We start from the raw sequence: 21,537 nt of genomic DNA, 5'->3' as shown, positions 1-21,537 counted from the left end.
AATTGCATCGGAAGACATCGGCGAATGTAAGTTTTTGGGCAGAGAGTCGCCGCCTAATTTGAAATCCGGTGTGGATGTCGAGGCTAGAGGGTCGTCGGATTGTGGCAGAACTACGTTATCACCAAAATCAACCGTCGTGATCTCTCCCTCTTCAACCTCATCATCAACGACAGCATCGACATTCACAGTAAGATTATCACCGTGAACTTCCATCTTAACTTCTTCACAATGCACATCCCCCTCTGCCGTTACATTAAGCTCATGTGACGAAACTGAATCCATATCTGACGATTTATTATCACCCAAATTATAACCCTTGGCCTGCTTCGATTGAATCCCACTATCAGCATCTTCGAATCGGAACTTATTTACTTCGATTAGAGACCACGAAATCCGATCCTTGTTAAAACTAAAAACAAGATTATGATTGCTCACCGATTCCGGAAGATCAAAATCGATCCATTTACCTCCGACTTTTATCTCGATACGATTTGAATTATTAAGCTGAGACACATTAGGTTGTTGGTTAGACCCAACAACAGAATCTGCGAAGGATTTACCTTCCCGACTAATTGGATTTGACGGGTTTGACGAAGCACGACTCCAAGGAGCATGTGGAAATTCATCATAATCATCGACATTTAGATTGGTAGCACGACCGTAAACATCAGCATTCAGGTTAGAAACACGACCTTTATGCGGTACTCGTTTGGTTACATTTCTCTCTAAAGCTTTATAGGCACGAATCCACCTCCCGTTGACATGTATGTTGTTTAAAACTTTCGTGAAGGAATCGATGTCGGAAATGCCATCGAATCGGACGTACCCGAAGCGTTGGCCGCTCGACAATCTCTTACGAGCAAAGTACACGTCTTTGAGAGCCCCATAATTCTCGAAAACTCTCCAACAATCATCACGAGACCAAGAATCCGGAAAGTTGAAAATCAAAAACGATGTAACACGACTATCATTCGACTTTGTAGGCGAAAAGCCATTTGGCTTCGATACAACTACTTTTTTATATCTGTAGTTTTAACATCCTGTCAACTTAAGTAATGCAGTAACAATAATGTGACGCCCCGTACTAAATCATCATGTACGGACCATCATCAACAGGATCATTACAAGGTTAAGTACTATATGCGTTTTCAAAACAGAGTTTGCATTCATTAATAAAAGTGACGTCATAACATACGTCAATTGTTTTACAAATCAAAAGCATGCTTCGCTAAGTAGAAGCAATAAGTAAGTGTACGTGACCCCAATGGTCGTTACATAACATAGTTTCAAAAGTAATTAAGTTTGAATGCAAGATAAGTAGTCATGCGATGACAACTCTAAGCAGCGGGTTCTACAGCACGACTAGTATGATAGCGGAAGCGACTTCAAGCACCTGAGAAATACATGCTTAAAAATGTCAACACAAAGGTTGGTGAGCTATAGTTTAAGTATAACAGTAATGTAAGTAGGCCACGAGATTTCAGTGCTACAACGAGCGTTTCAAAAGTATGTAAAAGTATATGCTTAACCGTGGGCACCCGGTAACTAACTTAACGTTTAATGTACCCCCTTAAAGTGCACTTGGCAAGTGCGTATAACCTCGAAGTATTAAACACTCGTTAAATGCTAGCGCGACTAGCCCGAGTGGGGATGTCAAACCCTATGGATCCATATCTAAGATTCGCGTTCACGGTTCAAAAACCAATGATTAAACGTTACCGAGCTAAAGGGAATGTTTCTGCCGTTATATAACCCACACATATATAAAGTTTAAGTACTCGTGCCTAGTATGTAAAACATAAAATCCGCATGCATTCTCAGTTCCCAAAATAAGTTAAAGTAAAAAGGGAATGCTATAACTCACAATGATAGTAGTAGCGGTAAAGTAGTAGTCGGGAAATGGTGTGCAAGTAACGGTCCAAATGTCCTCAACCTAAGTCAAATAGCACTAAGTCAATAAGTCGTCTCAAAATGTTTACAAGTATGTAATTAAGGTCATAAGGGTCATCATCAATCATCATTAAACAAAAGGTAACAAGTAAGGTTCGTTTATGAAAGTCGTTTAAAACAAAGGCTGACTTGGATCAGTCACCACGGCCTCTACACAAACCGAACAGAGGTGAGGCCAGTGGCTATGGCTCCGTATATGAGTCGTTTAAGTGTGATTAAATTTACAGAAGCTAACTCGTCTTCGTTTGACCGTGGCAACGGTATATGTGCGAGTAGGTCTGAAATTTTCTGCACAACGTTAAAGGACATAGTGACGAACCGAGGGCCATAAATCCTAAACCGTAACTCGGATGAAGACGAGTCCTAAATGAAAAATTATCTACTCGAAAAGTTCTATCCAAAAATCAAGGTTAGGTCAGCCCAGACCCACGGGTCTGTTCCAGAAATAGCTGAACAGAAACTTTTGGACAGAAACAGTGGGTTTTAGGTGAGTTCCGGTGTCTTGGTGCTTGATGCTCATCATGGTTCTCATCCTTGATGCGTATAGCTTCAAGTGTACAACTCGTTGATGTGTTAACATCATCTTGACCAAGGTTTGTCCATCATAACTCAAGTGCAAGTCTAAGACATGAAGAACAACTCATCTAAGTGTTGTAAGTGTTTTGATGAACCAAAGTTACATCAAAGTCTTAGATTTAGCACACACATGAAATGTAAAAGTAATACAACTAAATTTTGACAATTATAACACAAGTGTGAGTTCTTAAGACATGTAGATCAACTCACTTAAGAGTTGTATGAGGTTTGATGAACCAAAGTTACATCAAAGTCTTAGTTTCAACACTTATATGAACTTTAGAAGTAAAAACAAGTTATAAACTTAAATTATCAACTAGTAAAGTGTATGTAAGCTTTGTAGCTTTTGTTTATGACAAATTAAGAAGACCATAAGCTAGATAACTTAGATCTTCCAAAGGTATTTGAAGTTGTAACTAGTAAGTTACACTTCTATGTTCTTGAAACTTATAAGTTAACTTTTAAGTTCAAGAAAATTATGAGATCAAGAGTAACTAGTAGTTCTTGACCAACAAACCAACAAACAAGTAATTTAGGTGCATAAATTAAAGAAACAAGTTAATTAAACAAGTAGTTAGTTCAAGTGTTGCTCATACTTTAAAGATTCAACCAAAGTTGACCTTTAAGTAAAGTAAACTTTAAGTTTACTTCCATGGCTTGCAAGTATGATTTTAACAACAAAGAACTCATAATCTTTGAAACAAAATATGTAGAACATAACTAGATAGATTATGTTCTTGATGTTCTTGTCATAACAAGATAAAGATGAAGAATCAAAACTAGAAAGTTTGATCTTGTAACTTAGTAAAGAAAGACAAGTAAGTAAGTAAATAATAACTAGTAACTTACAAGTAATCAACCTTAAACAAGAACAAGTAACAATTTAACAACAAAGAATGATGATGAAGATGGATTGGAAATCGGTTTTGGTTGAAGAAAAAGAAGAGAAATAAAGTTCATACACTTACAAGAACTAGAGAGAGTTTGAGAGAAAATTTGAAATGCTAGTGTGTGTGTATTTTGGAATGAAGACTAGTAAAGAGTAAGTAAGCAAAATGGAAAGGAAATCACACCCTTGGCCTACACCAAGGGCGACGGCCAGCAGCCCATTCAAAGGGGGGTGGCTTTAGTTCCTTGGTCACTAGTGTGTAAGGCTTACAAAAGGTGGATAATAAGTGTGTTTACATGGGGATTAAGTGCAACAAGATTCCAATTCTAAGCTAACCATCTAGTTCCAAGTTAAATGATACTTACAAGTTGCAAGAGTGGGCTAATTAATCCATAATATAAGTAGGGTGGGCTTACACAAGTCCATTAACACTAAAAGGCCCAAGTTTGCAAGTAGTTAGCAAGTAATCCAATAAAAGTCCAACTTAAGCCCAAGTAACTAACTAATAGCTTTAGTTAATTAAAATGATTAATAAAATTAATCATGAATGTAAATAATATCTTAAAATATTATTCGTGCAAGTTCCGGGTGTCACAAAGACGTTTCGGGCATTTAAAGTTCAAGTACGGGCAATCAAAGCAACATGTAAATGTAATAACATACATTCGATTAATCACACGTATTAATAATAATAATTATTAATAATTAAACGTTGGAAAAACCAGGGTCGTTACATTACCCACCTGTTAAAGAAAATTTCGTCCCGAAATTTTAAGCTGAGGTAGATGGAGGAGTCGGGAAAAGGTGAGGATACTTTCGCATCATTTGATCCTCTCGCTCCCAAGTAAACTCAGGTCCTCGTTTGGCATTCCATCGTACTCGAACGATCGGAATCTTGTTGCGTTTCAAAGTTTTGATCTCACGATCCATAATCTCAACTGGTTCTTCCACAAAGTGGAGTTTGTCGTCAATCGTAAGCTCCTCAAGTGGTATGATAAGTTCAGGTGCAGCAAGACACTTATTCAAGTTTGACACATGGAAGGTAGGATGAACTGAGCTCAATTGTGCTGGTAGATCTAATCGGTAAGCAACGGGTCCAACACGTTCCAAGATCTCGAAAGGACCAATGTATCGTGGGTTCAACTTTCCACGTTTTCCAAAACAGATCACACCTTTTCAAGGTGCAACCTTCAACATTACACGATCACCAACATTAAATTCAAAGTCCTTACGTTTAAGATCGGCATAACTCTTTTGGCGATCACGGGCAGTCTTAAGTCTAGCTTGAATCTGAGCAATCTTCTCCGTCGTTTTGTGGACTACCTCGGGTCCGGTGATTTGCTTTTCGCCTACTTCGGCCCAACAAATAGGAGATCGGCACTTACGGCCATACAACGCTTCGAAAGGTGCAGTATTAATGCTAGAGTGATAACTGTTGTTGTACGAGAATTCGGCGAGTGGCAAATGCCTTTCCCAGGCCTTTCCGAAATCAATGACACATGCACGCAGCATGTCCTCCAAGGTCTGAATCGTTCGTTTGCTTTGCCCGTCAGTCTGAGGATGATAAGCAGTGCTCATGTCGAGACGAGTTCCCATGGCTTCTTGCAAAGAACGCCAAAATCTAGAAGCAAAACGGGGATCGCGATCGGAGATGATCGATAAAGGTACACCATGACGAGATACAACCTCTTTGATGTATAACTGAGCAAGTCTTTCCATTGTATCAGTTTCCTTCAGCGCTAGGAAGTGTGCAGATTTGGTAAGGCGGTCAACAATAACCTAAATAGTATCGTATCCGCCCACCGTCTTCGGCAGCTTAGTAATGAAATCCATTGTGATCCTTTCCCACTTCCATTGTGGGATTTCCGGCTGTTGAAGTAACCCAGAAGGTCTCTGATGCTCAGCTTTAACCTTCGAGCAAGTCAAACACTTACCAACATAAGTCGCAACGTCCTTCTTAAGATTCGGCCACCAATACTGTTCTTTAAGGTCGTGGTACATCTTACCCGCACCGGGGTGAATCGAATATCTCGATTTGTGTGCTTCATCAAGTATTAGGTTTCGTAGATCTCCATAATAAGGTACCCAAATTCTTCCGGCATAACATCGGAGTCCAGACTCTCTAACCTCGAATCGAGAGACAAGTATGTTCAAATGCTCGTGAGATATGTTCTCCTCCTTGAGAGCCTCAACTTGGGCTACTCTGATCTGGTTGTTGAGGTTCGAATGGATGGTGATGTTCAGAGCCCTAACACGGAGAGGTGCCGTCCTCTCCTTTCGGCTTAAAGCGTCAGCTACAACATTGGCCTTGCCAGGGTGATAACGGAGTTCACAATCGTAGTCGTTGAGCGTCTCGATCCATCGACGCTGTCTCATATTCAGTTGCTTCTGATCGAAGATGTGCTGGAGACTCTTGTGATCGGTGAAGATAGTGCTCTTAGTTCCATACAAATAATGTCTCCACAATTTGAGTGCAAATACAACGGCTCCAAGTTCAAGATCATGTGTAGTGTAGTTCTGCTCGTGAATCTTTAATTGGCGGGAGGCATAGGCAATAACCTTTGATCGTTGCATCAGTACACAACCAAAACCACTCTTCGATGCATCACAATAAACAACAAAGTCGTCACTGCCTTCAGGAAGTGATAGGATAGGTGCGGTGGTTAACTTCTTCTTCAAAGTTTGAAATGCTGATTCGTGTGCGGGTTCCCAAATGAACTTCTTGCCCTTGTGAGTCAGTGCGGTCAAAGGACGCGCAATCAGAGAAAATCCTTCGATGAATCTTCGGTAATAACCGGCGAGACCTAGGAATTGGCGAATATGCGTCGGAGTAGTGGGGGTCTCCCACTTGCTGATGGCTTCAACCTTGGCGGGGTCAACTTTGATACCCTGGTCACTCACAACATGACCCAAAAACTGTACTTCCTTCAACCAAAATTTGCACTTGGAGAATTTGGCGTAAAGTTGCTCTTGTCTTAAGAGTTCAAGCACTAATCGAAGGTGTTGCTCATGTTCTTCTTCGCTCTTAGAGTAGATGAGGATATCATCTATGAAGACGATAACAAACTTGTCCAAGTAAGGCTTGCAGACACGATTCATGAGGTCCATGAACACGGCAGGTGCATTTGTCAAACCGAATGGCATCACAAGAAACTCATAATGACCATAACGGGTCCTGAATGCAGTTTTCATCACGTCACTTTCCTTCACCCTCAACTGGTGATAACCGGATCGCAAATCGATCTTTGAGTAGACACTCGATCCTTGTAGTTGGTCAAAAAGATCGTCAATTCGTGGAAGAGGATATCGATTCTTGATTGTCAATTTGTTGAGCTCACGGTAGTCGATACACATACGAAAGGGTCCATCCTTCTTCTTCACAAACAGAACAGGTGCGCCCCAAGGCGAGAAACTTGGTTGGATAAACCCTCGATCTAATAGCTCTTGTAGTTGACTCTGTAATTCTTGCATCTCGGAAGGTGCGAGTCTATAAGGTGCGCGAGCTACAGGTGCAGCTCCTGGCACTAAATTAATCTGAAATTCTACGGCTCTCGGCGGTGGTAATCCAGGCAATTCCTCTGGAAAGACATCGGAAAATTCGTTCACAATTCGAACGTCGTTCACGCTCTTCACCTCAGTTTCTACCGCTTTCACATGTGCTAGGACAGCAAAGCGTCCCTTCTTCATAATCTTTTGCGCTTTCACGCAACTAATGAGGTTCAACTTCGAGGTACATCTCTCTCCATAGATAACCAGTGGTTCGCCATCTCCTTGTGGTATGCAAAGTGCTTTATCTCCACAGATAACATCGGCCTTTATCTTGCTCAACCAATCCATACCGACGATCACGTCAAAACTTCCCAGTTTGATAGGTATCAAATCAATTTCGAAATCTACACCAGCTATGTTGATAATAGCTCCACGACTAATATGGTCAACCTTTTCAAGTTTTCCATTGGCGACCTCGACAAGCATACTCTCTTTTAACGGGACTAATGACCAATTAATCTTATCGCAAAAATGTCTACATACATAACTTCTATCCGCACCAGTATCAAACAAGACAGAAGCTAAAAGATTGTTGATTTTGAATATACCTGTCACCAAGTCGGGGTTATCGCGTGCATCCCTTGCATTAACATTAAAAGCTCTAGCACGCGGTGGTCCGCCATCCTTTCGTTTGTTCGGGCACTCGTTTCTGAAATGGCCCGTCTGCCCGCATTCGTAACACTTTTTCGGCCCGTTGGTGTTCGGCCTCCCTGTCATCGTGGTAGTCTTGCAGTCCCTACCGATGTGCCCGCTCTTCTTGCACTTCTCACAAACAGCATTACAATACCCGGTGTGGTGCTTGTAGCACCTCTTGCATTGTGGTAGCGTGCCTTTGTAGTTCGGGTTGGAGTTGTTGTTGTTGGGGTTGGGGTTGTTGTTGTTTTGCCTGAACCCTTCATGTCGCTTCGCCGGGTTTTGATCATAGTTTCTACCCCTGTTGTTGTTATTGTTGTTGTGGTTGTTGTGGTTGTTATCCCATTTCCTCTTTTCGCTACTACCAGCTTCAAACTTAGCCTTCTCCGGCTCATCAATAAGGATCTGATTCATGAGAGTATGCGCCATGCGCATTGCTTCGGGAACATTTGGTGGTTTGGATGAGGTGACATTTCCTTTGATGGACTTAGGAAGTCTCGAGAAGTATTTCTCCATGCGCTTGAATTCGGGGGTGACCATGGTCGGACACATAAGAGCCAACTCCAAAAACCTACGGTTGTAACTGTTAAGGTCTTTCCCTACGGCCTTTAACTGCATAAATTCGATTTCCATCTTCTGAATTTCGGTTCTTGGACAATACTCATCAATCATAGCACACTTAAACTCTTCCCAAGGCGTGGCATACGCCTCATCAATCCCTTTTGCTTGAGCTAACGTGTTCCACCACGTTAGCGCGCCGTCAGATAGCGTGCAAGATGCAAACTTGGTCTTATTATCCTCCGAACAGTTGCTAACTCGGAATACTGATTCAAGTTTTTCAAACCATCTGGTGAGACCAACTGGTCCTTCGGTGCCACTGAAGTTATGCGGTTTGCAGCTCTGGAATTCCTTGTATGTACACCCATTTCGAACGGGTGGGATAACTGGTGGTGGTGGCGGTGGAGCTTGGAGATTTCTTTCTGCTAGGGCTGCAGCGACCCGTTCGCTGATCATGTCCTCAATCTGGGCGGCGGTAGGTGTGGTTCTTCCATTAGCCATGGTATTCTAAACAAAAATTTTGACCCAAGTCAAAATCCAGCATGCAAGTAGTAGTAATACAGTATATAGTGACTAACATGGAATCAAAACATCACATGTTATTAAATAATGCATCTAGGTACAAATACCACAGAATCATCGTACAGCAATGTAAATAGAACATCGTGCAAGAATTAAATAACGCAAAGTTCCATTCATTAATAATAATAAGTTTCATACATCTGAATAAGTTCGTACAATACATATGAAATACATGAAACTATGTCTAGATTACATCATGAAATCTAAATACAAGGTCCTACGGTGAAGGCGGGTGAACTGCTCCTCGAGCCAACTGCTCCTCGAGCTCAGTGATTCGAGCTCGGAGAGTCTCAATCTCCCTCATCAGTTCCTCGTTAGAGGGAGCTGGTGGGGCAGGCGGTGCAGGTGGGGCGGGTGGTGCCGGTGGTGCTGATGTAGATGGTCCGGCTCCGGATGTAGACGGTACGTCCCTAGATGTAAGTGGTGCATATCTGAATCTAGGTGGTACGGTTCCAGGAATAGTCAATACGTAACGGGGAACCTTACGTATCTGTGGGTCGGCAGGGTATGGCACAACTCGTTTACGAGCAGTAACCCTACGTCGATGGCCAAAAGCATCAGTAAAAGCACGACCTCCATTCACCCCTAGAATGACGGTGCCGTCGGAACGGTACCGCTTCTTCGGCGGGGTGGAGGGTGCCTGAATAGGTCTATCAGCAGGATCCTCATCATCGCTGGAGTCGTCTGATGATGAAGAATCGACGGATGATGAGTCATCCGAATCGTGTGGTGGTGACACTGGTGGCTGAGCTGGTAATCCAAAGCGTCCGAAGGCGGCCAACATCTGTCGGTGTCTGCCTGGAGGAATCACGACTAAACGTCCGTCGGGAGTGCGTCGGCAAGGCGTGCGCATGTGGTTACGAAACGGCCCTTCCCCGAACTCCGCGGGGATCTCAATACCACCAATGCGGGGCTGTGACCTCGAGGGTCCGGGAGCGGACACTGGGGCAGGTGCACTAGTACCAGCTCCGGAAGTAGAAGCGCCGGGATCACTAGTGGGTGTCGGGGCCGGTGTATCGGCAGTAGCAGCAGCAGGTGTAGCAGTAGGTAGGGCGACGGGGTCTGAGTCTGTACTGCCCGAAATGCCAGCAGGTGGAACATCCGACATCTGAACAAGGAAAAATAAATTTTCCATGTCAGTATGTCATAAAGCAAGCAAATAATAGGCCAACAGTTTAAATCATGTATAACAGTAACTAGCATGGCAATAACAGTAATTCGTATGAAAGTAGCATGCAATCGAAAGCAAGTAATATCATGCAGTAGTGATATCATGTAGTAGCATACGGCATATAGCAGTAACAGTAAGCAGTAGCATGCAGTAAATTCAGCGGAAACAAGTAAACTAGCAAGTTGTAGATTAGTCCTATTAGTGAATCCTACCCGGGTCGGTCTTAGACTCACTAATGCAACCTAATTCCCTACAACCAATGCTCTGATACCAAATGTGACGCCCCGTACTAAATCATCATGTACGGACCATCATCAACAGGATCATTACAAGGTTAAGTACTATATGCGTTTTCAAAACAGAGTTTGCATTCATTAATAAAAGTGACGTCATAACATACGTCAATTGTTTTACAAATCAAAAGCATGCTTCGCTAAGTAGAAGCAATAAGTAAGTGTACGTGACCCCAATGGTCGTTACATAACATAGTTTCAAAAGTAATTAAGTTTGAATGCAAGATAAGTAGTCATGCGATGACAACTCTAAGCAGCGGGTTCTACAGCACGACTAGTATGATAGCGGAAGCGACTTCAAGCACCTGAGAAATACATGCTTAAAAATGTCAACACAAAGGTTGGTGAGCTATAGTTTAAGTATAACAGTAATGTAAGTAGGCCACGAGATTTCAGTGCTACAACGAGCGTTTCAAAAGTATGTAAAAGTATATGCTTAACCGTGGGCACCCGGTAACTAACTTAACGTTTAATGTACCCCCTTAAAGTGCACTTGGCAAGTGCGTATAACCTCGAAGTATTAAACACTCGTTAAATGCTAGCACAACTAGCCCGAGTGGGGATGTCAAACCCTATGGATCCATATCTAAGATTCGCGTTCACGGTTCAAAAACCAATGATTAAACGTTACCGAGCTAAAGGGAATGTTTCTGCCGTTATATAACCCACACATATATAAAGTTTAAGTACTCGTGCCTAGTATGTAAAACATAAAATCCGCATGCATTCTCAGTTCCCAAAATAAGTTAAAGTAAAAAGGGAATGCTATAACTCACAATGATAGTAGTAGCGGTAAAGTAGTAGTCGGGAAATGGTGTGCAAGTAACGGTCCAAATGTCCTCAACCTAAGTCAAATAGCACTAAGTCAATAAGTCGTCTCAAAATGTTTACAAGTATGTAATTAAGGTCATAAGGGTCATCATCAATCATCATTAAACAAAAGGTAACAAGTAAGGTTCGTTTATGAAAGTCGTTTAAAACAAAGGCTGACTTGGATCAGTCACCACGGCCTCTACACAAACCGAACAGAGGTGAGGCCAGTGGCTATGGCTCCGTATATGAGTCGTTTAAGTGTGATTAAATTTACAGAAGCTAACTCGTCTTCGTTTGACCGTGGCAACGGTATATGTGCGAGTAGGTCTGAAATTTTCTGCACAACGTTAAAGGACATAGTGACGAACGGAGGGCCATAAATCCTAAACCGTAACTCGGATGAAGACGAGTCCTAAATGAAAAATTATCTACTCGAAAAGTTCTATCCAAAAATCAAGGTTAGGTCAGCCCAGACCCACGGGTCTGTTCCAGAAATAGCTGAACAGAAACTTTTGGACAGAAACAGTGGGTTTTAGGTGAGTTCCGGTGTCTTGGTGCTTGATGCTCATCATGGTTCTCATCCTTGATGCGTATAGCTTCAAGTGTACAACTCGTTGATGTGTTAACATCATCTTGACCAAGGTTTGTCCATCATAACTCAAGTGCAAGTCTAAGACATGAAGAACAACTCATCTAAGTGTTGTAAGTGTTTTGATGAACCAAAGTTACATCAAAGTCTTAGATTTAGCACACACATGAAATGTAAAAGTAATACAACTAAATTTTGACAATTATAACACAAGTGTGAGTTCTTAAGACATGTAGATCAACTCACTTAAGAGTTGTATGAGGTTTGATGAACCAAAGTTACATCAAAGTCTTAGTTTCAACACTTATATTAACTTTAGAAGTAAAAACAAGTTATAAACTTAAATTATCAACTAGTAAAGTGTATGTAAGCTTTGTAGCTTTTGTTTATGACAAATTAAGAAGACCATAAGCTAGATAACTTAGATCTTCCAAAGGTATTTGAAGTTGTAACTAGTAAGTTACACTTCTATGTTCTTGAAACTTATAAGTTAACTTTTAAGTTCAAGAAAATTATGAGATCAAGACTAACTAGTAGTTCTTGACCAACAAACCAACAAACAAGTAATTTAGGTGCATAAATTAAAGAAACAAGTTAATTAAACAAGTAGTTAGTTCAAGTGTTGCTCATACTTTAAAGATTCAACCAAAGTTGACCTTTAAGTAAAGTAAACTTTAAGTTTACTTCCATGACTTGCAAGTATGATTTTAACAACAAAGAACTCATAATCTTTGAAACAAAATATGTAGAACATAACTAGATAGATTATGTTCTTGATGTTCTTGTCATAACAAGATAAAGATGAAGAATCAAAACTAGAAAGTTTGATCTTGTAACTTAGTAAAGAAAGACAAGTAAGTAAGTAAATAATAACTAGTAACTTACAAGTAATCAACCTTAAACAAGAACAAGTAACAATTTAACAACAAAGAATGATGATGAAGATGGATTGGAAATCGGTTTTGGTTGAAGAAAAAGAAGAGAAATAAAGTTCATACACTTACAAGAACTAGAGAGTTTGAGAGAAAATTTGAAATGCTAGTGTGTGTGTATTTTGGAATGAAGACTAGTAAAGAGTAAGTAAGCAAAATGGAAAGGAAATCACACCCTTGGCCTACACCAAGGGCGACGGCCAGCAGCCCATTCAAAGGGGGGTGGCTTTAGTTCCTTGGTCACTAGTGTGTAAGGCTTACAAAAGATGGATAATAAGTGTGTTTACATGGGGATTAAGTGCAACAAGATTCCAATTCTAAGCTAACCATCTAGTTCCAAGTTAAATGATACTTACAAGTTGCAAGAGTGGGCTAATTAATCCATAATATAAGTAGGGTGGGCTTACACAAGTCCATTAACACTAAAAGGCCCAAGTTTGCAAGTAGTTAGCAAGTAATCCAATAAAAGTCCAACTTAAGCCCAAGTAACTAACTAATAGCTTTAGTTAATTAAAATGATTAATAAAATTAATCATGAATGTAAATAATATCTTAAAATATTATTCGTGCAAGTTCCGGGTGTCACAAAGACGTTTCGGGCATTTAAAGTTCAAGTACGGGCAATCAAAGCAACATGTAAATGTAATAACATACATTCGATTAATCACACGTATTAATAATAATAATTATTAATAATTAAACGTTGGAAAAACCAGGGTCGTTACAAATAATCTGTTGAAAAATACTGACTTCACTTAATAATTAATTTAATGTATATATTAATATTAATAACAAGAAAGCAACTTCTGATTCTTTTATCAAAACTGTATAACTTTAGGATAACTTTTATATTGTTACAACTCAACTTTCTGTTAAAAGTAAAACGCCATGTATAGATATAAGTTGTTGTATCCATGTCACATGTTACACATACTAACAAGGAAGTATACACATAAATTTAATTTGGGTTAAGAAAAGAACAAAGCTCAAATGAAGTCCTTAAGCGCTAACGTCTTGATCTCCAAGCTCTGCGGATTTGTTTTTTTTTTTTTCCTTTTCTTTTTTGGACAATATTTTTTTTCCAGGTGGCCCTAACTATTAATCATTTGACACACAAACTCAAGGTGGTGTGCACCAGGGGCGAAACTACATGGAGGTAGAGGGGGGCGGCCAGTGGATTTTTTTTTGCGCAAAACCTACGTATTTTGCCCCAAAACATTCAAATTTTGCCCAATGTTCTCCAACTTTTGCTACAAAACCTTCAAATTTTGCCCATAAACCTTCAACTTTTGCCCAAAAACCTTCATAAAAACCTCAATTTTTTGCCCCAAAACCTCCATATTTTGTCCAAAAAAATTGCTACAGTTTTAAATTTCTTTTAACCCCCGGTGAAAAAAATCCTAGTTCCGCCACTGGTGTGCACCCTCGCATTCTCAATCTGAAGTTCTAGGTGGTGTGTTTTCCAACTTTCTTACATTAGATGCAGTGAAAGTTTTCTACCGTATCAAACAAACCCAACTCCACATACAAACTAATATATAATATATAATATATGATATAATCTTCTATACACATTATTATAAAGCGCGTGCTATGAATCCTACGTGTCATCTTCTCAACTAATCTTAATTAAATAATCATACGTGTCATTCTATTAAGTAATCTGAATTAAATAATCATACATGTCATTTTCTAAATTAAACTGAATTTAATAATTATTGAATAATTATAATAATAGAATAAAAAAAGATAATGGATATATATGGAAAAAAAGATCCACGTATTATAGTTAGGAGGATTTGATATATATGATGATTAATTTAATATTTTTTTATACGATAATGGATTCATGTAATTTTAAATTTGATTTGATTAGTATATATATATATATATATATATATATATATATATATATATATATATATATATATATATATATCAAATGAATAACAAAAACCACTTCTAAATTTTGTCAATAACACAGGCTCTTAAATTCATAAGAATTTATGTCATATAAAGGTTATAAAGGTAGGTGATGGCTCACAATGGAAACTGTTTAAAAAAAACTCAAAATTTCAAGCGTTTTTAACTACTGTGTAATGCACGGGCTTCATACACTAACTATTTTATAAAGTGTTAACATTTCAATAATTTTATCATTTATTATCATTTTACTGAAAATATTAGCTCTAATAAATACTCCGTAATTGTTTGATAAACTCAATTAATTTTGCACGGTTATTTACTCACCCGTGCAACGCACGGGCTCTAAAACCTAGTACTAATAAATAAATATTATTATAACATAATAACTGAAAATGGAAAGCAAAAAACAACTTGAATCCTAAGAATACATTACAGTGAAAAAAGGTGCATGTAATGTAAGCTCTCAATTCGTCAGCAACTCCAACAGCTCAGCTTTCTTCAGTTTCGAAAACCCTTTTATGCCTCGAGATTTAGCCACTTCTCGCAACTCCACCAGTTTCATGCTACTCAGATCGTCCTTTTCAACTGATTTCACTTCTTCAGAATCATCAATTTCATCAGCAGTATACTCAATGTCAGAAGCTTCATCATCATCTGAACTTTCATCAAACTCATCATCAAAGGCTTTACTCTTAACCTCCGGCTCAGACCTAATCTCTGTTTTGACCTCAGGTGTTGACTCAGGCTCAGCTACAGCTTCTTTCCTTTTAAATGGTCCAGGATTAAAAGACTCTTCACCATTCAAAATCTGCTTGTATTTCAATCTAGTAACCGGTGACCTCTTCTGAAAATTTGATGTGGGTCGGGTATATTTAACTTGGTTATTCGAGTCTTTTGGGGTTTTATCTTCTATAAACGAATTGTTCTGCTCTGGTTGGTGGTCTAACACGAAATCTTTATTGTTTCTGCTGCTGGTTGTGCTCTTTCCATGTTGAACAGAGTGTTTTCTCAGGAGTTTTAAAAGAGAATCAACGGTTTCGTTCTGTTTATTATGTCCTTGTGAATCTTCAACCTTTTTCTCTTCCTTTTGTGCAGCCCGTTCTCGGAGTTGGGCCTGGACCTTTCTGAAAATTTCCACAATTTCTCTCTCTCTAGGCCCAGGAGTTGAAGAAGATTGGAATTTGGGAGGAGAGTTTGGAAAAAAAGCCGGGCCATTCTTTGAAGAAAAAGTTTCAGAATCTTCAAATCCATCAACATCTTCATTATTTCTATTCTTGTTTCTTGAATATCCTTGTCTATTTTGCCTTGGAAAGTCGGGATTTCTTCGCTGACCACTAGAGTTTGCGTTGCAGATAAAAGACGTTGTACCCTTTGAAACCGGACTGAAAGGTGCAACTTTGATATGTTGGGATCTTTTATAGTCATTACAAGAAGAACATGGTGGTATCATGAATCCAGTTAGGTACCTACCATCTGATAATCCATGACCTGAACAGAATCGCAATAAGTTTTAATTATAATTATGTTATGCTTGCTGGTAAAAGAAAACCATGTTCTCAAATCTGATATCTTTTACAAGAGACACAAGATAGTTCAGTAACGAAACTGCATCATATCTCGAGTATTAAGTTTGTACAGAAAAGTACTCTTTTGACATCAAATAATCAAAGTACATCATATCTTTCACTGATATAGGGGGATACAAATTAAGCACCAAAACAGCATGTTATGAAAGGAAAAACTTACTAGACATTACAGATTACTATCAAATATAATTCTAGCTCGTAAACTCACTCAGGCATTTCGTCGAACGGTTGGTGCGCAAACAGGTAGTGGCATAAAAAACACTAGATAAAATCAAAATCATTTTAAACTCAAGAAAGCAGAAACTAAACAATGGAATGGATACCTGTTAAACAAGCTAGAACTGAAATTAAATAAATAAGAAAATATTTAACAACTTTATACACAAGAGGTATTTATATTCAGTTAAAACGAAAAATTGGGAAATTAAATACTCCGTATTACATAAATAAAGTAAAATGAATGGCGATATTACAGGTATTATATGTTAAGTTATTTCCGGTGAACGAAGAAAATTACCAGAGACGCCGTGAGAGGTGAGATGGGACGCCGGCAACATTTCAACGAGTAAAGGTATGGGATTGTTCCTGTTGTTGCTGGAGGTTTTGTGCTTGGACAAAGAGGGTGAACCCTTTTGTTGTAACGTAACCCGAACTTCGCGCCGGGGTTCGGTTTTCAATGTATTTTATTGCGTTTAATAAAATTATTTTGTGGCTAACGATGATGTCGTTGAAGCGCAACTCGAGTCGAACTAAAAGGTATAACCCGTGAGAGATTTAAATGTTATTTTAAATTAACAGTGCATCTCCGCGTTTCGCTATGGAATTGTCGACTTTTAAAAATTTAACGCAAAATCAACGTGTATGAAAAGTACCCCAAATATTTAGCGTTTTTTAAAAAGCGTCCGTTTTGCGTATAGCTAGTGACATTGTGTTCCTAAAATTATTTCGAGTTTAACGATGGTGTCGGAAAAATTTAACTCGTTGCGAGCAAGAAGATATGACCCGTCAAATATTTGGGCGGAGTTTATTTAAGATTTTTTATAAAAATGGTTATTTGACACTTTATCCCCTGTTTGGGGGGTCGATTTGAATTTTTTTAAAAAGTGTGGAGGACTTTGTTGGTAAAATGAAATTTAGTTAAAATTAAAAAAAAAAAAGGTGAAAAGGCAAAAATGACCATGGTTACTATTCATAACTTTTGTCTATTAGTTAATTTGTAAATATGCTCTCTCATAAGGGGCAAATTTGGAAAGTTGATGAATAATTTTCCATTTTGTGCTAGGACAACAAAAGTTTAAAACGGATTCTAATTACGATTGATTTGTTAAACAAAGATTAAAATGGTTATAGTTTCTACATGAATTTGATTATAAATAACAACCGCAAGTTTGATAATTATCTGAAATGAACATTATACACGTATAAATAAAAGAATATACATGTGATGGATAATTGTAATTCGTAAAAGACAATAGCTAACTCAAAGTGTATTCAATCCAACTTATGTGCGTTTCATTCTCTTCGATCTTTTATCTTTGATTGATTTTTATAGTCACCGGGAGCCATTTCAATAAATAAACCACCACATCAATATTAAATAAGTAAATCATTCTTAAGAAAATGCTAAAGTTAAAGTCCCTAGCTAGACATTGTGAATTGAAAGATGTTGATTTTATGTATTACAAGTTACTTCTTCGTTTTACTTGCTAAACAATATATTTTGTACATGGTTTGAAATAAAATATCTTGATTTTGCGAATTACAAGGTAGATTCCCAGTGTGGCAATTTTGCACTACGTGATTTTTGACCCAACAGTATGTTAGAGTAATCCGTCAACCAAAACAATGCAAGTTAAATTATTTAAAAAGAAATGATTAGTGCCAATACAAGTTGCATCATATGATGGGTTAAAATCTCTATTACCATAGCGGCATAGCAGATACGTAGTAGGGTCCATAGCCAAAAACTTAAATCGGACTATTTATGATAATATAGGTATCAAACTTCAAACACTTGCCAATTGCAATATTACTTAGCTGATTCGGAACTTGGGATGAGCTATGGACTAGCTTAAATTCAACTTCAAACATAAATCTTATTCGCCACAACTGAAACTATAGTAATTAACATGAACATTTATTTGAAGGTTCAAAGCACAATACATTCTACAAACTCGATACATGTCAGAAATACATATATACAAGAACAATTCTTTAAAATGTCGCTCAAAAAAGGTAACTTACAAAATCTGTAGAGAAATTCAAGTGACCTTCCTAAAAAACCTTATCAATAAATTGATTGAAGTCAAAAAGTATGAAAAACATGATAAGAATACACCAAAGATTTTCCACTTGAGTTGAAGATCATTAGAATCGAGACAATACGAACTTCCGTTATTAGCTTTTCGATCATGAGGAAAACATGGTAAATTTCGAACGAAACGAAGCACATACAAACCAATTTGAGAAGGGTGGGTTTATTTGTTGCAAAACTTTCTATGCTTTGTGGTTTTTGGCCATCTCATCAACATCCAATTCCACTTCCAACACAGGCATATCCTTCTGCATGCTGTATTGACTGGCAAATGTAGCAATAAACACATTATTTAAAGATTTTCATGATTTTTATATGTAAATATCATGTATCATCTACTTCAAGAATATACCTGTTCTGTATGGGACCATGATCGACCGCCGTTCTCAGGCAATACAAAACTCTACCAACTATGTCATTCATAGAAACAGGACCAAATAATCGACTATCCTTTGCTTCCTGAATTTTTTTTAAAAATGTCATGTAAAGAGACAACAAAAAAAAAAAAAAAAAAAAAAAAGAATTTTTTGTTTTTGTTTTGGTAAACTATATAATTTACTTCCAAATTTGATAGTTTTCTACGAGCGTTCCAGACTAATGTACTACAAAAAGAACGAATTGGTAAAATACCTTGGGTTTCAATTTGTCATTGTCAGCCAAAACCCAGCACTGATCCTTTTCAAGTACAAAAGGTTCCTCTTTTTCATCTTTTGAAACCATTTCATATCCTTCAATGGCACCCAATCTTCGAACCAGATAATTATCTGATTTTTCTGGGTCCTTAATGACCACTACATCCCCAACAAAAACGCGCCTGAAAAAAGCAATTAAGAAAAGTGATGCCAACCTGCTAAGCATCTCACATGTCGAATTGAAGTCAAGTCAGCAAAAGGCAGATATTAAAAAAAATAAATAAAAAAAATTCTACATAATGGTTTCACTAAATTGCTTATTTCAAGCTAATATCACTGATTGTAAAAGATGATCGTAGTATGAAAGTATGGTAGCATATTATTTTTTAATTTAATTTAAGTCTAACTGTACGAATAATCATATTAATCTTTTTAAGCATGAGGGAATATTAAAATCTGCATCATAATATATTTCCATGATAACATCTTCTAAAACTCCCCGAAAGTACAGGGGTCACAAGTAATTATATTTAAAGCAAAACATTCAGTAATAATTAATAATTAATAATAAATAAATAGTTATCAGAATTTTGTGAGATTATTACTGTGAATTTGCAGCTGGTAGTTTTCTGACAAGAAGAGTGCCACCCTCGAGTCCAATTGTCGGAGACATCTCATCTCCTTTTTCGTTCCAATGCAAAAATGTCAACTTTCCTTGAAAGAAAGTTTTCCATACACTGTCCGTCACTTGTGTATTAGAGATTTTACCATGTTGGTAGTTCTGCAACAAAATATTGTTTGATTACTTTAACATTAATTTACTTGTAAAATCAGAGTATTGAAATTTCCAAAACGTTTTGGAATTTGTCGAGATACACAAAACAATAGTGAATAACTAATTAACGTTTTCTCTCTGATAATGATGTATGCGATAACAACAGTTATTTGAGTTTTTCTCCTAATCTTTTCTTACTCATTTATCCATCCAGTTTTCTGTATCTTCTAAAGTTCCTTACTACAATGTATCTACAGAGTAAACAACAGGAGTCTATAAAAGACTTGTTGATGTTAATTGTGCTAGGACAGTAACGTTGTTCCATTATGTTATGTTGTCTTCTACATAACAAAGCCTTTAATGGTTAATTTAAAAGTTGTGGCATCCTTTACGTAAAAGAATTGATAAGTTGTGAAACCACGTCCATCAACTTTAAAATGGCTAATGCATTCCATGGATTAGACCGCCTACTGAAAAAAATAAAAAAAAAAAATAAAAATAAAAAAAAAAAAAACTCACGAGGTGGATTCTATATATTCGATCCGTTCAAAAGTTTGGTTTAGTTAAGCATTTTAAAAACAACAGAAGTTAAAGTTAAACATTTAAATGTTTGCCTAAATCGACTCGTGATTTTGTTTTCATGATGATTGTCCTCAAAATATGACAAGATACAAATTCTCCTGCTCATCCAATGATGATTTTGTTTTCTTGTTCATCATTATAAACCTTACAACATCGTGAAGCACATAAATGTATAACTTTAAAATCTAACTGTGAATGATTTTTATTTAACAGCTTAAACTATTGTTTCGATTGATTTGTTCAACATCACGACTCCTTTTAAATGCATTCTCAAAATATTTAACAAAGAATATTCTACAAAATCAAAAATTAAAATGAGACTTATTTGAAATAAGAAACCTAGACAAAATGTAAACTTTTGAAATGGACACAAAATTAGGTCAATTAATTACCCTGTGATACAATTTCTTACAATCAACCATCACAAGCTCAATCTGGTCATTAGCTCATTCTCGCACGTAATCTTTCAAAAACCCTAAAAACTGAAGCAGCTTTCTATAAAGGGAGCTAGATAAAGGTTGCATAAGGATCTAAAATCAATCAATCAAATATGGAGTAAAAAATAAGGTAGATAATACAGAACCTTGTAGTTGTGAGCGATGGAGTATTCGAAACGGCGGGCAAAATAACGCAACCACGTTGTGTGAGAAACCATGGCAGGCTTAGTTGGGTGAAGATCGTCAGAGGTGCAATAGAAGATGTGTTAGGTTCGGTGGGTGGTTGATTAAACCCTTTCTGCTGCGATAATTCGTACTGTATTTGTTTAGAGTCTTAGACCGATCAGCTATCAGCCTATCACTATTCACTACATTCTCAAATTTTTATCCCCGTGGAAAGGAACAATGGAAAAAAGAAAGTTGGAAAAATTATATTATTACTAGTGAAATCACCCGTGAAATCACGGGTTTGTTTAAACAAAACATTTTAATGATAGATATTAAGTGAACGTAAATGCTAAAGTTATTTAGTTTAATGACCCGTAGAACTACATAGTTCGACTAAGAAACTCGTCAGCTGAACATTTCATCAAACACCTAAAATGCATATTTAACAATCCACATCCAATCATAATAGATAATATTGGTTGTCATTTTATTTTAAGAGTGTAAATTAAAATATAAATGTAGAATTGGTTTCCTTCTGCTTAACTTTTATAAATAATTAATTAAAATAATTTAAAATAATTT

General features: G+C 37.5%; 2 protein-coding genes across 2 annotated transcripts; both read right to left on the bottom strand.

Moving 5' to 3' along the window:
* Positions 1-14,811: 14,811 nt before the first annotated feature.
* Positions 14,812-16,676, bottom strand: LOC139853072 (rho-N domain-containing protein 1, chloroplastic-like). Its single transcript, XM_071842437.1, has 2 exons — positions 16,565-16,676; positions 14,812-15,949 (listed from the first exon to the last, which is right to left on the bottom strand). The coding sequence occupies exons 1-2, from the start codon at positions 16,602-16,604 to the stop codon at positions 14,925-14,927; spliced, it is 1,065 nt and encodes a 354-aa protein (XP_071698538.1). The 5' UTR covers positions 16,605-16,676; the 3' UTR covers positions 14,812-14,924.
* Positions 16,677-18,198: 1,522 nt separating this feature from the next.
* On the bottom strand, positions 18,199-21,097 carry LOC139853165 (mitochondrial ATP-independent inner membrane protease subunit 2-like). The gene is made up of 5 exons (XM_071842546.1): positions 20,934-21,097; positions 19,599-19,774; positions 18,992-19,175; positions 18,714-18,820; positions 18,199-18,625 (listed from the first exon to the last, which is right to left on the bottom strand). The coding sequence occupies exons 1-5, from the start codon at positions 21,003-21,005 to the stop codon at positions 18,544-18,546; spliced, it is 621 nt and encodes a 206-aa protein (XP_071698647.1). The 5' UTR covers positions 21,006-21,097; the 3' UTR covers positions 18,199-18,543.
* Between the last annotated feature and the right edge of the window lie 440 nt (positions 21,098-21,537).

This window comes from Rutidosis leptorrhynchoides, chromosome 6 (assembly GCF_046630445.1).
Source record: "Rutidosis leptorrhynchoides isolate AG116_Rl617_1_P2 chromosome 6, CSIRO_AGI_Rlap_v1, whole genome shotgun sequence".
In the NCBI taxonomy this organism is placed as follows: Eukaryota; Viridiplantae; Streptophyta; class Magnoliopsida; order Asterales; family Asteraceae; genus Rutidosis; species Rutidosis leptorrhynchoides.
The sequence above is the reverse complement of the archived record's forward strand: the minus strand, read 5'-3'. Positions and strand labels throughout refer to the sequence as shown.